Raw genomic sequence first — 16402 nt, forward strand, 5'->3', positions numbered from 1 at the left:
CTGCCAGGGGAGCCGGCGGCACAGAAGATGCTTTGTGCCGGCTGTGCGGGGTTACTATGGCAATTGGGGAGAGGGAGAGCAAAGAGATGAAGTAAAATATCAGCCGATTGGGGAGCATTTCAGGGCCTCGTGTAGAGGTCTGGCTGGTAACTGCCTGGGGGGGCTGTGTACAAACGGCTGTGGGAGTTTTGGAGCGGGTCATGGGGGAGAAATGCTCGGTGCAAGGCTCCTGGTCAGCAGCGAGCTAAATCCATCCCCTGGGATGGGATGGGATGTGTGCCCACGGTGAGCTCCCCAACTTGCCCAGGTGCAGAAGGATGCTGGGGACCCCAGTTTTGAGGTTCTGTGGTCGGCCTCCCACGCTGAGTAGCGAGAGGCTGGGTGTGGGAAGGGGGGGCATTTCTGAACCCACGGACAGCGTCTTTCCTTTGACTCCGTTTTGCGTTTGCTCCCGTCGTTGCTCAACCAGGTATTTTGCGAAGGGTCATTCATCAGTGGCCATGCTGGACTATTGATAGTCCCCCTTCCAGCCCTGCTGGGTGGGCAATGGGGAAGGGAAACTTTGCAGGCTCACAAATTAGAAGCTGTGATTGCCGTGACATGATCAGGTCTCCAGAGCTGGTTTCCAGTCAGGCGGCACTGGTTTGGGGTGGAGTGGCTCGCTGGCTCGTTTCATTGAGCTGGAAGTTCACATCACTCCCATAGCTTGTGGGCACTGTGCTGGTCCCAGACCTTATGGGCCAGCTCTGATGCAGGGAAGGTGGCAGGTAAGACGGGGATGTGGACTGATCCGTCCCGATTGCCTTGGCAGGCAGGGATGCTGCTCGTCCTGCAGCTGGGACCTTTGCAGTATCTTGCAGATCAGCTTTCACCTGCAGCCCCAGCGAGGTTTGCATTTGGGGAAGGACAGGACTGGAAAAGTGGGTCTCAGGCACCCATCTTGGCTGAGGCATCTGGAGCTGGCGGGGTACAGGGATGGGGACGGGGGCTGTCCGTACTGGGAGCCTGCTGGATGTGTGTTGTCCTTCTGTCTCACTGCTATGGGAGCTCTTGCACGGTGCTGTATCTCCTGCTGCAATCCCAGCTCCTTCCCTCTCCCCTCCCTTCCCTGACAGCCTTCGGAGTGCTGGACTTTGTCCGCACGCCTGCTCCCGGGAGCCAGACAGGTAGGAGCTGTTTTGAAGGGCTGTCCAAGGCCATGCTGAGCCATCCGCTCCCAGCTCGGTGCCTGGAGCACACCTCCCTGTTCCTGCATCTTCCCGGTCCCTGCAGCCAGAAGCACCCTGAGCTGCAAAGCGCAGCTGCCCCCTTATCTCTTTTTGGGAGAATTAGGACTTTGATGCTCTCAGCTTTATCACTTCAGCCCCATCCCAGCCCCTCATGGTCTGGTTATTTTCCCAGCGAGGTAGGTGGGTGCTGTTTGGAGTTGGGGAGGAGTGGGAAGAGAGCATCCTCTCGCCAGTCGCTCCTGGTGGGGTTGTGCCTGGTCTGGTGGGGTCTCAGCCTCTGCAAGCCTGGCTTTGTGGCCGGTTCACTACTGGCTTTTGTAGTCACCTCCTGTCTGGTTTTGCCCTGGTTTCCCCTGGTTGTGTGTGGGGTGTTCCCTGTCCTTGGGGTCTGATGGCCATCACCCTCCGTGCCAGATCCAACCCACGCTGCAGAATGCGTCTGGCTCTTCCCAGGAAGGCCTGGGTGGGGGCCAGGGGGGCTGTGGGGCAAGGAGGAGCAGGACAGGGAGCATTTTTGGGAGTCCTGTGCATCATTAATGGCGTGGGGACCTCTTGTGGCTGGAGAAATGGGGATCAGGCCAGGCTTTGCTGGGCTGGGCTCAAGCAGCCCATCTGCCTCCCTCTGCCTGCGGCGCAGCCGGGAGGGCTCTGCGTGGGCCCTGCGTGGGACCGTGAGGGGTGCAGGGTTGGTACCCGGCTCGACTGGAGGATGAAGACTGAGCTGGTGTCTCCCTTCTCTCTTTTAGATTCCAAAGGATCCTTGGAGCCGCACAAACCGGGTAAGTGTGCAGCAGAAATCACAGCTTTAACCCATCTCCTGAACATCAGCAATTAAAATCCCCAAAGAGAGGGGACTGTTAATGGCCGTGAGGGGTAAGGAGCACTTTTGGGGGGTCTGAGGAGCACTGCAAGGCTGCGCTTGGCTACGAGACTTGGGAAGTGGTCTCTGTCAGTGCACCCCTGGGTGTTTCTGCAGGCAAGGGCTCGACAGGGACACTGAGACCCAGTTGTACTTCTGGCTCTTGCTTGAAATTTTGGGCGAATGGTCATGAGCACTGTCACCTTCTTGTCATCTTGCCATAGCTGCACAGGGTGGGGGATCCAGGCCCTGCCTCCCCTACCTGATGGCTGCAGGCAAGAGGGTGCTTGAAGGAAGAAAAGTAAAAATACCGGTTGCTTACATGTGCGTCTTCTCTTCCAGTGAAAAGCAAGAAGAAACGGGAATTGAGGATAACATGTCCCCCCATCAAACAGCCTGTTGCCAACACAACGTAAGTGTCTCTGCTGCTTAAAGCCAGCCGGAGCTGGATTCAGCACTGTCTCGAGGGGAATGGCCCTTGAAGACTTCACAAAATCAGCATAATTAATTTTATTTCTCTTAAGCTCTGGCTTGTGGGTGATGAGAAAGAATTACACACGTATGCACGTGTGCGTGCGGACACATGCACAGCGTGTGCCTCTCTGGGAGGTGCCTGTTTGATTTGAAATGGCTGAAAGGCAAAGGCTAGGAGACTGCTGGGAGACTCTCTTCAGTCTTTCTGCCGTGGCTATGCCGGTGCCCAAGGGCAAAGACATGCTGGAGAGAGCAAATCTGCCCGAGGGAAGAAGAGGGGAAGGTTTTTAGTGCAGGGGAAGAGAAGAGGTGGTGGCAGCTGGACCATGGCAGGAGCAGGGGAGTGAGGACTGGGGGATGCCCTGCATGGCAGAGCATCCTCCCCCTGACCTGTGCATCAGGGCTAGTTCAAGTTGCTTGCAGCTCCTCGCCTTGGTGCGAGGAGGACACAGACGACATCTCACGTTGTGCTGCTTGCTGCCGGGGGCTGGTGTCCAGCAGTGCCTCAGAGCACTGAAATTTCTCTCTGCCCTGTTGGCTTCATGCAGCTGATGCTTGTTATGCTGTCAGGGAGAGCCCAGGGTAATGGTGGTTGGTTTGACAAAGAGCAGATGGCTAAAATTCCTCTTCCGTCGTGCTCTTCCAAAACACTTTGGGCTACAACTCCACTGCTGAGCCTTGTTTGCTCCAGAAACCCGTTCTAGAGACCCTCCCAGCTCCAGGAGGGCAGTGAAATCCCCGAAAGGGAAGTATCACTACCGAAAATCCCAGGTAGATAGGGCAGATCTGCTGGAGGGGGAACCAGGGGAACTCCCCCGTTAATGCTGTGCAGCCTAGCGTGCACACACCGAGCCTTGCGTGCAACAGCCACCTTCTTCGCCCACGGGTGCATCTGTCTCTGCTCCTATCGGTGTTTGAATTTCCCCTGGAGAAGGCATCACATTGGAGTTTGTGGGGTCCTTCCATGCCCAGAGGCTGGTGCAAGCTATCCACAACTCCTTTTCTCTATGCTTTTCAAGCTGCAGTGCAAATATTTGCACAGTGCAAGGCTTTTGCTGTGAGCCTGAAGTACTTCCTTGAAGTCTGAGGTTGCTGTATTGCTCTGATGGGAATTGAGAGGCTAAACCAGTTGGGCAATCTTCACTCTTACAAGGTTCCAGGGGATGGGGAGAGCAGAGAAGTGAGGCACGGGGGACAAAACACTCTCAAAGTACCTTGCTGCCCATAATGGGACGTGGGCAGCAATGAGGAAAAAAGCCATAAAGGGAGACTTTCACCTGCGCAGTGTGGTGCGGAGCGTGACACCGAAGTGCTGCCTGCTCTGCCTGCCGTGCTACCTGGGACAGGCCTGCAGTGTACACAGATGACTCACGGGTGAGGAATTACCTGTTATTCCCTCGGCGTGCGTTTCGGGCTACGTGGCTGTCCTCTTACAACACCTTCCTGTCAAAACATGACAGCTGAGCTGCTCTGCCACAGAAACGTCTCATCCCGTCGGTCTCGGTTCCTTGGGCTCGGCTCCTGAGCAGGGGTGGTTTCGTAGCCTGTTGGTTTGGTGCGTGTCTCACCTAGCTGACTCTCTGGGGTTTTCGCTGCCTGCGTGCAGCGAGTGCCTCGTGGGTGTGGGTTGAGGTGTTACTGACACGATTAAAGCATTTGTGAGTGTTTGGAGGGGTCTGGTTTGAACCCATGACAAGGCATGGTGGAAAGCAGTGGCTGAAAGTGCTCGAAGGAATGTGAAACCTGGCTCTGGCCAAGGTTAATGAAGCTGGGCTTTCTCCTGACTCTCTCTCTCTCGTTGCAGGCCCCCGAGGAACTTGGACTCCAGAGCGTTCATTACCATTGGAGAAAAAGTATGTGTCAATGTGGTTTCTTTTTTGCTTGCTTCCAATTTTGTTTGCCCCGCGCATGGACAGTTTTATGGATCATGCCTGACGACTTGTCAGATCAGATCTTGAGATTTCAGAGCACCCCGTGAGAAGGACGGGGCCCTCCTGGTGCAGCCTCGTGGGATGCGTCATTGCGGGGACGAGACATCCCGTAGCAGGACTTTTCCCCTGTGGAGCAATGTGGGGTCCGTGTGTATTTAGAGCAGCAACTGCTGGGGAGCCGGACATATCACCCCCCCTGCAAGGAGGCTCGTACCTGAGCCCATGCACTCCCTGCCTGGGCTCTACTGCAGTCCTGGCGAGGCAGATGGATGGCCTCAAAGGCTAGGTGTGCGGTTTTGACCGTAGTGGGAGATCACAGCCATCCCTTGACAGCCCCACCAGCCACCTCGGTCTGAATGGATGGACCCAGCCCATCCACCCTAAATCATTATGGCCTCACTGCGCTCTCCGGCTGCCCCAAACAAAGTCCCCTTTGTCCTGCCTACCCGCAGGGCTGTGTTACTGCCCGTGGCACAGGAGAGGCTGGGCACAAAGCTCCTCTCCAGCTCTCCAAAGCCTTTCCTAGTGACCTGATGAAAAACATTGCTAGAAATAGCCACTGTCTCTCTTTTATTTCATTCTCTTGTTACGGGCTCTCCTGGGGCTGCAGAAGGCTGTTTGCAAGCGAGCTAAAAATACCACGCATTGGATCAGCCCTATATCTGGCTGCTTACCTTCCAGGCTGGGAGGTGGCTTGGCTGATGGGACCTGGGCCCCTCGGCCTCGGTGCAAGGGTTTAGGGTTAGGGGAGAGGAGAGGAAGCTTTGGCTGGGTCCAGGGAACAATCCTGCTGCTTGTGCCGTTTTCTGGCCATTGTGTCATGTGTATGAATAGCTCGGGGAGGGATGCTGTCTGTCACAGCCTGGGCATGGTGTGTGCAAGGGGAGAGTGCTGTGGCTGGGGGAAAGCTCTCTAGGCTTGCTTCCTTCCTTCCTCTGCCTGCTCCAATGTTTGCAGGAGAGGGTCTGGTCCAGGTGGTTTGCAGTGACATGATGGGAGGAAGAGGGCTTGGGCAGAAGGCCAACGTTAGGCCACAGGGGTGGATGATGACCTCGGGTCCGTCAGATCTGTGCAGGCAATGCGGTGCATCCCATGACCAGGGGAGGGGAGCACATCCCCTCTTATTGCTGGGCAGGGTGACGCTGGTTCCTGGAGTGGGCTGGGAACCGCCGACTTCTGGGGAAGCCTTAGGGTAAATGCCAGGAAAAAAAAACAAACCCAAACCAGAAAAACAACAATAACCTGGAACAACTGCAAAACACGTGTCCTGAAAAGCACCACCAGATCCTTCCTGGAGGCCCCTGCAGGAGTTGCAAGCCTGCGTTGCTCCTCTGCCAGCTGCCCGGAGCGGCAGGGTCAGGGGTTGGACGTGTCCCCCTTAGCCCTGCTCTCCTCATTTCTGAATCCACCGTCCTGCCCAGGAAAGGGCCGGCACCTTCCTGTGCTGGGCAGTGCATAGCTTAGTGCTGAGCTCAAGCACAGACCTCCCTTGATCCCCAGCTCAGCCCTGCCGGGCACAGCTGGCTCAAATAGACAGAGCTGGGGCTGGAGAGAAGGTCTGGTGGAGCTGGTCGCTGCTGGCCGTGCCGTGGCTAGCACCGAGGAGAGCTTGCTGGCCAGGAGCCTGGCAGCCACATCTCCCAGCTTGGCTCCTTAATGCCGAAGGCTGTTTCCTCTCCGCTCTGGGCGTAGCTCGCAGGCACGGTATCCGGCACTGTGCCGTGCAGGTTTCCCACCCTCGCTGCCTTTGTGGCTGCTGGGGTAATTTGGCATCCTGGTATTATTTTTGTTCCCTGAGACCGGAGGAAAACTGGAGGCTGGATAAAGCCTGGCTAAAAGAAGGCCTGTGACTTATTAGGAGTGATGAACGCAGCGTCCAAAAATAGCCCATGTCTCACTCAAACAGTTTGTGCCCTGCCCAGCAGAGCAGGCAATTACAGGGTAACACGTCTTTAGGGAAACTTGTTCCTGGGTTGCAGCTGGGTCCGTGCTGCGTGGGGCACTCGCTTCTCGGAGCACTGACGATGGGTTTTTTCCAGCTTGAAGCGAGACTTAATGTAGTTGCACTCGCCTGAGCTCCTTCCTTGGTGCTAACTCACATTTTACCTTACTGGCTGCTTTCTGATGGTGAGAGAAAGTATCGAAAGCAGGTAAACCCCGTTTGAACTCCCCAATAATTAGGAACTGGGTTTCTGAGTTGGTGCGTGCACCATCCCATCTAAGAGAGGCTTTGCACAGGCAGAGGCGTTATTAGACATGTAGGTGTCTTTGTGACCGATGATCTCTTGGGATGAGGGGCGAGGTGGGGGATCCCCAGCTGCACACGGGGATTTGGAGCTGTGGCAGAGCTGCCCGTGTTGGCATGGGAGGTGTTAAAAGCCTGCAAGTAGTTCAGCAACTGCAGAAATACTCGTGTGTGGGTAATCCTGAGCAGGCAGAGAGGCACCAACCTTTGTGCCTTTTCCAGTGGCAGCGTGCCCTGGCTTAAAGGATGAAAGTCCTGATCTCTAGCTGCAGAAGGGGAATTAAATGAGCCCTGGTGAGTGCCAGATGAGAGGGTTTGGGCTCTGGTTCAACAGAGCAAAAAATATACCTCTCTTCTCTAAGCATGATGCCTCTGGTATGTGTAGGAGCTGGTGGAGTCCTGTAGGTACCGTCATTTGGAAATGCACTGCATGAGTGAGCTGCAAGCCTTGAACCTCTGCTGATGTCCTTGTATCTGATTTTTTTTTTCTTGTCTCTCTCCCTGAAGAACTTTGAGGTGGAAGCTGATGACCTGGTAGCAATTTCGGAGCTGGGCCGTGGGGCCTATGGTGTGGTGGAGAAGGTCCGGCACGCACAGAGCGGCACCATCATGGCCGTGAAGGTGAGGACAGCTGCTTGCTGGGGGGGATGGAGGTCGGGATGTGCAGCTCCAAGGGAGCAGAGAAGCTCTGCTCAGTTCCACCAGTCGTGGCAAAATGAGGACAGGCTTCTCGATTTGGCAGGCTCTGGTGTTCCTGGTGTAGTTTGGCTGTTGAAGGGTGTGTGCTGATACCGGCTGGGCGCTGGGGGGTTGATCAGCAGGTTTTGAAATCCAGGCTTGGTGCCTGCAGTTAGATAGTGCAAGGTTTGGATGTCAGAGTGCCTGTCCAGGCTGCTGGCCTGATCCTGCATCCGCTGCAGAGCTTGCCAAGCGTTTGTCATTCATTAAGGTGCTGTCTGGAAGAGGGAATCTGGGCATCTCCTGGATGCTAGACTGCAAAATGAGCGTTAAATGCTTGCCCTGGCCTCAGAACCACAGGACCTCTGAGTCAGACTGAGGGATAACGGTGTTATCCCATCTACATCATCAAACCCCTCTTCTTTCATATTTGTCTCAGAGGATTCGAGCGACTGTGAACACTCAGGAGCAGAAGAGGTTATTGATGGACTTGGACATCTCCATGAGGACAGTTGACTGCTTCTACACCGTCACCTTCTATGGAGCCCTCTTCCGTGAGGTACTGAGCCGGTGGATGGCTGGTGGGCTGCGCAGCACCTGGGGCCCATATGATTGCGCTGAAGGCACCGAACTGTCCTAAACCACCTCTGCTTTCTTCAGCTCTGCTGGGCTGTTTGAGATGCTGCCATGACTTAAAGTCAAAGGCTTGCCTCCTTCAGGCAGTGTTGACCAAGTCCCATTCATTACTTCCATGGCAGATGCCCAAGGACACTGTCCATGACCTGGGCTGATTTTGGGGTAGACCCTTGAAGGGAGGCCATCGCAGGTAGTTTTGGTGGTACTGGAGCATCTGTGCCCATCGCTATCTAATGTGGAGCCTGTGTGGTGGTGGTGTGGCCAAACAGCAGCTGTGTGGCAGGGACCTTGGTTTGCCCTGTGTGGAAGGGGCAGTGTCCATTTGTACTGCTGTCCCCACCGCTGCCTTCAGCTCCCGGGGGTTTCCAGGGAATTCCTTCTCAACTGCTTTCTCTCCATCCACAGGGCGATGTGTGGATCTGCATGGAACTCATGGACACCTCCCTAGATAAATTCTACAAGAAAGTTCTGGAGAAGAAGAAAACCATCCCTGAAGACATTTTGGGGAAAATGGCCGTGTCTGTGAGTGCTTCTTGGGTTCTTACGTGGTTTTGTGCATCCCCTGAGCCTGTTAGAGGTCTCTGTTGAGGCCCACGACACGTGGAAAAGGTGGTGTGTTTGCAGTGGAAGGCTGGTGCTGTGTGTGACTAAAGGGTCCTCTTTCGCTCTGTTTGTCCACAGATTGTGCGAGCTCTGGAGCATCTGCACAGTAAACTGTCCGTAATCCATAGAGGTAGGTGCTGGATGGGGTTAGCATGATGTGACTGGAGATCTAGCCTTGAAATAAGATATGTGAGGCCTCCTTTCCAGGAGATGCGTGATGTGCCCCTCTGGGATGCCTACAGTGGGGTCTAATGGTACTTAGGACCATAGTGGACAGATCTAGATGCCCAAGGCTTGTGCCTGAGATGTATCCCTCATGCGTCTGCTTGCATGATGTTGTTCTCTTCCTCCTTTCCAGATGAAGGGTTGAATATAATAACTGAATTCCTCACTCCCTGTATTTTTAATTGGCATCTCTGTTTCTCTCTGAGTACGGAGGTGCCTTGAAGGCAGCTCTTGGGGACAAAATCCCCAAGCCTTCCTGGCTCGGTGCTTCTAGCAAGGTGAGGGCCGAGCTGAAGGAGACCCTATAAAATCACAGATGGGAATTCTAACACCCAGGTCCTACTCTTCATCCTGGCATAGTTCCTTGTGTAGTTGTGGACAGATCATGATGGGCATGAGACAGGCTGTCCTGAGAACTTCGTAGAGTTGGGCTTTTAAGACTGTGTTGGGTGCATAAATCTCTCCTAAGGAGCTAGGCATTAGCTCCTCAGCATTTTATTTCAACCTTATGACCTGCCTCGTTAGAGAGGAGGCCTATTCTGCCTGGAGGGTGTGGTTATAGTTTTACCTGTGAACAACTTTTATTGAAATAAAAGACTGGTGGGATTTTGTCTCCCTTCCCTTGTGTTAGGGCCTGCCTGGTCCCCTCCCAGGTCGGCAGGGAGTTGTCCATCTTGTCTCAGACTCTGCGATACCTCTGTAAAGGCCCAATCTGCCCTCTCGTGTTCTCTCTCTTAGACGTGAAACCTTCCAACGTGCTGATTAACAAGGAGGGACACGTGAAAATGTGTGACTTTGGGATCAGCGGCTACTTGGTGGACTCTGTTGCGAAGACCATGGATGCTGGCTGCAAACCGTACATGGCTGTAAGTGTGCTGGTGTGGGAGCGGAGCCGGCAGCCTTCAGCGGCCTTCAGCCTTGACTCGACGAGGCTGCCGCTTAGAAATCAGTCTTGGTTCACCTCTGTCCGGAGATAGAAACCACTTCAGAGTGCTCTGGGCTTCCTGACTCAGCGGAGTCCTCCAAGGATGGGATTACCCTCCCTGGAAGCCCTGCGCTGTGTGTTAATCCTGCAGGAGACTCTTCCTCTGCCACCGTCCTTTTGCAGAGGGGTAAAAGACTGGCTGGTGCTGGTTGTGGTGGTTGGAAGGGCTGGTCCTTGTTGGCTGGGAAATGCAGAGTCTTTCCTTGGCAGGATCATTTAATCCTCAAGTCAGTATGAATTTCCCTTTGCCGTCTGTGGCATCTGTGCAGGTAGCTTGTGCTCCTGGGGAAGGATCATACTGCGGGGGTAATACAAGTCTCACTCAGGAGCTGGAGGAGAGAGTTTACGTGGGTTGTGTGGAGCAAGACGTGGCTTTCGTCAACCCTAGATTTAACCTCAGACCCTGCTTCCATGGGGACATGAGCCAGGGAATCCATTCAACCTGGGTTTTGGAGCCAGAGATTTGCTCTGTGGGGTTTGCACTGGGAAAACAAGATAGAGTTGTAATATCTTCCCTTTTACTGTTACAGCCAGAAAGAATAAACCCTGAGCTGAACCAGAAGGGCTACAACGTGAAGTCAGATGTCTGGAGCCTGGGGATCACAATGGTAATGCCAAGCACTGGGACCAGCACCTGGCAACCCTGGTTGCTGGTGGGGCTGTACCCCTACCATGAGCAGTGGCAGCTGGTGGCTTCACCCCTGGGCGGATGCCCACCAAATGGGACTAAATTCTGAGCGTGATAGCTCAGGGCATGAGATTAATTACCCAGGGCACAGGGTGGAGGTGCTGCCCTGTGTGTACACAGGGGTACCTCGCCCCAGGACAGGTAGCCGTGAGCCGGGGTGTGCAGCCAGCATTGCCACCACTGCTGCGGCTCTTGGCGAGTCGGCTGGCAAGCTTGCCAGGAGATAATCCATCTTCTGCCCCTTCTCTTTCCTCCTCTCCCTTCTTGCATGTTCCTGCTGGATCCTGGGGAATACATAAAGGCCTTTTGTTCCCATGTGGTTCCCTTGTACCCCTCTACTTGATTTCACAGAGCTACTTGTGTACGATGCCAGCTCCAAAAAGCTCCGCTTAGCTCTGAACTATGTTGGTGTGGATGGCAGGCTCCCAAGGGGCGATATCTGGATGACAGCGGGCTTAGCTGGGCATCTGAGAGTCTGGCTTTTAATTGCTCTGCAGTTCCCCGTGTGCTGGCTAGAGAGGTAGTCAGCGGAGCAGGGTTTGCTGTAGCTGGGTCACAGCTTTCTTGCATGTCCCCCCCCCTCTCCTGTGTTACCAAAGCCTTGCAAGAGTATCGGGGTGAGTTAGCCTGCCCTGCTGCAGCAAAGGATGCTGTGCATGGTTTGCCGCAAGTCCTGCCTGCAGGGTAGCTCAGAGCAGCCAACAGGAAGGGGAAATACTTTCAGTTCCAAAATCGCAGCTGCTCGGGATGGTTTATCTACCTCCTGCAAGAAACGGATCTTGCAGAAAGCAGCTGAAATCTTCTGGCGCTGGAGGACAAAGGAAGTCCCAGCTGTTGGCTCGAAGGGGATGCTGCCTGGGAACATGTCTCTCACTTTCCAGGAGACTGTCTTTCTGTGGGTAGATTATTTTCAGGAATTTTTCCTGCACCCTCTTAGCTGCGGCTTTTGTTTTGGGCACTACATCCCTGCATTTGTGTGCACTGCACAGATCTCTTGGCAAATATTCCCTCTTCCCCAGCCAGTCTTGTCCGCAGTGCCAAACCCAAGCCCCTCGCCTTGGTGTCCCCGTGCCAGCGCGGAGCAGAGCTGGGCTGGCTGGCTGGAAATGTAATCAGCTCCGGCTTTCCTCCCGAGATGCAGGAAGCTGTGGGATGGGAGACTGCCTGAATGACAAAATCTCTGAACCTTCCCAAAGCTGGATGGGAGAGGGGACCTTGCTGAAAGCCTGCCAGCCTGCAGCTGAATGGAGCCCTGACCTGTCTGATTCCCTCTCATGCCTTCCTCCTGGGCTGGCTTCCTGTTTTTTTTTCTTTTATTTCTGAAGAGGTTTGATTGATTTCGGACTGGCCAGTTTTAAACCCGTGGAGTTGCAGGGCTAATCCAAGCCTTTCTGAGCTGGTGGCTTGCTTCAATTTTCCAGTAGCAGGAGCTGAGCATCCCTGACCTCAGCCAGAGGCAGGCGAGGGCATCTGGCTCTGCCTTGTGTCCTTTCAGGTTTCTTATTCCTCCCATCCCGTCCCACCTTGCCAGGCAGGTCTGGAGGTTCTGTTGCCCATTTTGAGATGGAAACCAACCCTTGTCATGAGGAGACTGCCCAAGAGCTCTGATGGGCTTTTTCCTGCTTGAATGGGTGATCGAGCAGAGATGACTTGTAGGAAGGACCCAGTAATTGAGGTGGTTTTGGCAAAGATCTTCATAAGTGATGTTCTAGCACTTAGTTTTTCTTAGGTTTGTGGATTTTTTTTGTGTCTAGCTCATACAGTACTAGCCTGGAGCCCAGAGGCTGCCTGCCTTATGGTGAGCAAAGCACTTTGGAAGCCAGTGCAGAAACGGTGTGCCGTTATTATCTTTTTAAATAATCCCATTTTACATATCTTTGGCAGCTTCCTGTAAATGCATTAGTATGCTGAGCCAGCCTTAAAAGGAAGTATTTTGGCCTCTGGGTCTTTGTATTAATAATAATAAAAAAAAAAAAAAGGTGGTATGACCCAAATTGAAAATGTTTTGTAAGGAAAGAGGCTTTTCATTTTGAATGTGAGCGGGCTGAGGTAGGCAGGCTGCGTGAGGTCGTGCTCGTCCCAGTGTCTCATGTCAGCTTGTCTCCATCCTCAGATCGAACTGGCCATTCTTCGCTTCCCGTACGAGTCCTGGGGGACCCCTTTCCAACAGCTCAAGCAAGTGGTGGAGGAGCCCTCGCCCCAGCTGCCTGCTGATCGCTTCTCCAAGGAGTTTGTGGACTTCACGGCGCAGTGGTGAGTCTCCGGCTGGGACTTGGTGGCTTCTCCCAGCCTGGCTGAAGAGGAGCCCTGATCCATGGGGGTTGGAGCAAAGCGTGGGGCTGGGTTTGTCATCCTTTCAGAGTGCATTTCTCCCCACTTTGCTGTACCGAGGCTGGTGCTTGGCCATGGCAGGAAGCGCTGCCCAAACTGGTTTTGCTCTCGGCCTGACTCACCCAAGCTGGTTGGAAGGTGTAGAGGTTTCTCTTCCCCTTTTACCATCGCTGCTGCTGAAATTTTGGTGGTTTCTGGCAAAGCAGCAACGAAACGAAAATGAACCCCTGGCAGCGTCTGGGTGCCTGTGGGTGAAAGCTGATTTGTGGTTTTGTGGGTAGCTGCTCCCCGTGGGGTGTTCCTCTGCTCCCTCTGTGCTGCTTGGAGCTGCCAGGCAGAGCTGAGCCCACCAAGGCAAGGCTTACCTTATGGGTAGTGGGAAACCATCTCCTCTCCTCCCGGTTCGTTCTGGTCTGAGCGGACAAGCAAGGCTGTGCCTGCTTGGCTTCTGCTTTTTGTGGCAAAACACTCTGAGTTGTCCTTTCCCAGTTACCTGCCTGGCTCCTTCCCTGGTGGTTCAAACCTGCTCGGCCACGGAGGGAGAGGAACGGGAAGGATGTCACGTTGGTTAGGAACAGGAGATCCCCTGTGACAGACCACATACAGCAAAAGAAAAAGATCCTACAGCCTTTCTCTCCCATTTTTTTTCTTTTCTTCCAGCTTAAGGAAGAACCCTGCTGAGCGAATGAACTATTTAGAACTTATGGTAAGTGTGGAGCTGTTTCTGCTGATCTTTATCCCAACACATTCCAAAAGTCAAATGAATGGTCCAGCAGGTTCTAGGGCAATGGGACAACAGGATGTGTAGGTGATTTTTTTTCAGGCACGGAGCGGGATGGGTGTAGCGTATCTAAGGTTGGAAGGGTGTGTTGATTTCATGGGTGTTAAGGTCAGGGTTTCTAGGTGTTTTCTTCCACTGTCCTATCTGCTCTTGGTGAGCTTAGACCTCAAATGATGATAGTACGGCTGCCAAGGTGGGCTGTCCCGCTGGGCTTGAACCTAGAAACGCCAAACCTGAAAGTGTTAGTTAATCTTTAAGCTAAAGGATGGCGTCTGTGGGAGCGTGGGGAGGAGGTTGGTGTCCACCTCTGCCCCAGCACCTCGCCAGCTGCGTGACATCCCCCAGGGACTGCTCTTGGGCTTGTCTGTCCTTGGGTGTCAGCTGATGTTGTCTTTGGTCTCGTTGGCAGGAACATCCTTTCTTTACCTTGCACGACACCAAAGAGACTGACATGGCCTCCTTCGTGACAGAGATCCTTGGGGAAGACTCCTAACTCAAACCTCACGGCTTCGTGCAGTCCCCTCCATCCTGGCTTCCCCGCAGAAGAGCGAACGAGGACTTGAGTTAATGGTGGTTTGCACAAATCGCACTTCCCCAGCCCCTGGGCATCTCTGGCCCCATCCGGCCTCATAATCTGTTTTGTCTTTGCCCTGTAAACGAAATCCCCCAGGATGAGCCTTTTGAAGCCAACAACTTTCCAACTAAGCCACGGAGACCGAAGGCTCGGGAGTTCCCTGCTGATGCCAGCATAGCCCTCCTGGGGAGAGGACCATGCCCATGGTGCCTGAGCGAGGCCAGGGCAGACGGTGCCAGAGGGCATCTCCCCTCCCCAGCAGCCTGGTGCACAGCGCAGGGGGTTTCTGTTTCTTTGCTGCCTGGGGAAGGCAGAGAGAAAAAAAAAAATGCTGCTGTGCTTACTCCACTCTTCTCCCCTGCCTACCCAAAGCCCCTTCCCCAGAGTCTGGTCTCGCTTGCCTTCCCTTTGTGCCTGGCTCCCTGCCCCCAAGAGCCTACACAGCTTTTTAGGGGGTTGTGAGGCTCCCTGGGCACACCGCTGTTCACAGCAGAGGTGGTTTCAATGCCTGGCTTGACATCTTAGTGACCCTTTGAAGGCAGCACCAGACCGGGCATCCCCCTCCCTTAATTGATACGCTGCTCCTTTGGAAGGGAGGGGGAAAGGCATTTTTCAATAAGCCCACCTTCACACAAGCTGTGAGCCACACTCTCCCCACGCCTGCCCACGGGACTCCATCGGGCACAGAGTGCTCCCTTCCCCACGCGGGCACAAGGTGATGGAGAGACGAGCTGGTCCCCAGGCACTGCATCCCTCCCCTCCAGCCCTGGGCTGGGAGGACGCATCCCCTCTCCAGGCATCTAACGCCTTTTGCAGCCCCTGCCTCCACCTTCCCTGGCTCCTGGAGAAGATGTCGTTCCATCTCCTTTCCAACACGGAGCTCATATAAGACCTCGCACTGTGACACCCGCTCGGTTCGGAGGCCGTACGTGCACCCCTCGTGTCCCAAACTGCCTTCGAACCCTCCAGCCGCCTGCCGAGGTGTCAGCTGAGATCGAAACCCCGGGGGCTGCCGACAGTTGTACATTTTATGTCTATATATAATGGACTTTGTAACATGTTTCCTAGTTTTAATCTAACTTGCTATAAATTAAAGCCCTTCTGTGTGGGAGGAGGGAGGAGCAGTTCCTTCTCCGCTAACAAATCCACTGTGAAAACCTGATGTGTTTCCCCACTCTCCCAGCCTGAGCACTCTGCGAGGAGCTACGGGAGCAAAAGGGATTTCTGTCTTCTACTGTATATGATCACGGGATAAACGCACCAGCTGTGGATTTTGTTGTTGTTTTTTTAATAGATTGAGTTTTCAGAGGGATTTTTTTTTTCTTTTCTAATATATATTTGTGTGTGTGTATGTGTGTGCGCAATATATATATATATTATATTTTTAAATCAATGATGAATGTGTGGATGTCTATGTGGCCAGCAGATTTGGTGAAATGGCTAGCATTTTTCTGGCTAAATTTGGGGTGGTGGGGAAAGGGTCACTAGAAGACACCCTGGCCTAAGACTTTTTTTTTTATTATTTTAAAAGAAAAGAAATGCATCTATTTTTAACTGAATCTTTTAAAAACGTTTTTCCTGAAATACATGCCCTGGAGGTCTGGATTTCAGGGTGCATTTCCAGCGTTCAGGGTTCCCCACCCACTGAAGAATGATGTCCCCTTAAATTCATCGCTCCCCACTCCTGCAGCCCGGGGTTTGAAGCGGCGCTGGGGCCCCTCTGCCTGGGAACCGGGCTCCTTAACGCCATCCATTCCTGCCGCCTGCTCCAGGGGAAGCTGCTTCACAGGGCAAATGGTTTTCAGTCCTTCGTGCCCCTGTGCCGGGGCATCAAGCAGCAGCACTTTTGCCCCCCCCGTCACCGCTCTGATCCCCTGCCCTGAGTCCATAAATCCCAAGAGAACCAGCCCAGGCTGAGCTGCACAAACCCTGTTCGGCTTTGGTTCGACCCTGACCCCCCACCCCACCTCTCTGTGTGAAATAAGAAAGTGATTGATGTTCTCCACATCTCCTTGGTCCGGCTCTGCAAACCACCCGAGGCTCTCCGGGAGCACCGCACCCTTACCCGCTTGGCTTGAGCTTTGCAGCTGAGATGTACAATTGTATTTTATTTTATTTTTTTCCATAGTAGCTTACTTTGGATTGTTTTGATGTTGAGCTTTT

General features: G+C 53.8%; 1 protein-coding gene across 1 annotated transcript; it reads left to right on the forward strand.

The window, feature by feature from the left end:
* Positions 1-1115: 1115 nt before the first annotated feature.
* Positions 1116-14158, forward strand: LOC104169564 (dual specificity mitogen-activated protein kinase kinase 3; the record flags this gene model as incomplete). Its single annotated transcript, XM_009710509.1, has 13 exons — positions 1116-1166; positions 1976-2008; positions 2431-2500; positions 4367-4415; positions 7246-7359; positions 7856-7975; positions 8458-8574; positions 8734-8785; positions 9619-9746; positions 10396-10473; positions 12667-12806; positions 13545-13590; positions 14075-14158. Coding segments are annotated over 13 exons (1082 nt in total), but the record flags the coding sequence as incomplete, so codon positions are not given.
* Between the last annotated feature and the right edge of the window lie 2244 nt (positions 14159-16402).

The sequence above is a fragment of the Cariama cristata genome, unplaced genomic scaffold (assembly GCF_000690535.1).
Source record: "Cariama cristata isolate BGI_N322 unplaced genomic scaffold, ASM69053v1 scaffold35781, whole genome shotgun sequence".
NCBI lineage: Eukaryota > Metazoa > Chordata > Aves > Cariamiformes > Cariamidae > Cariama > Cariama cristata.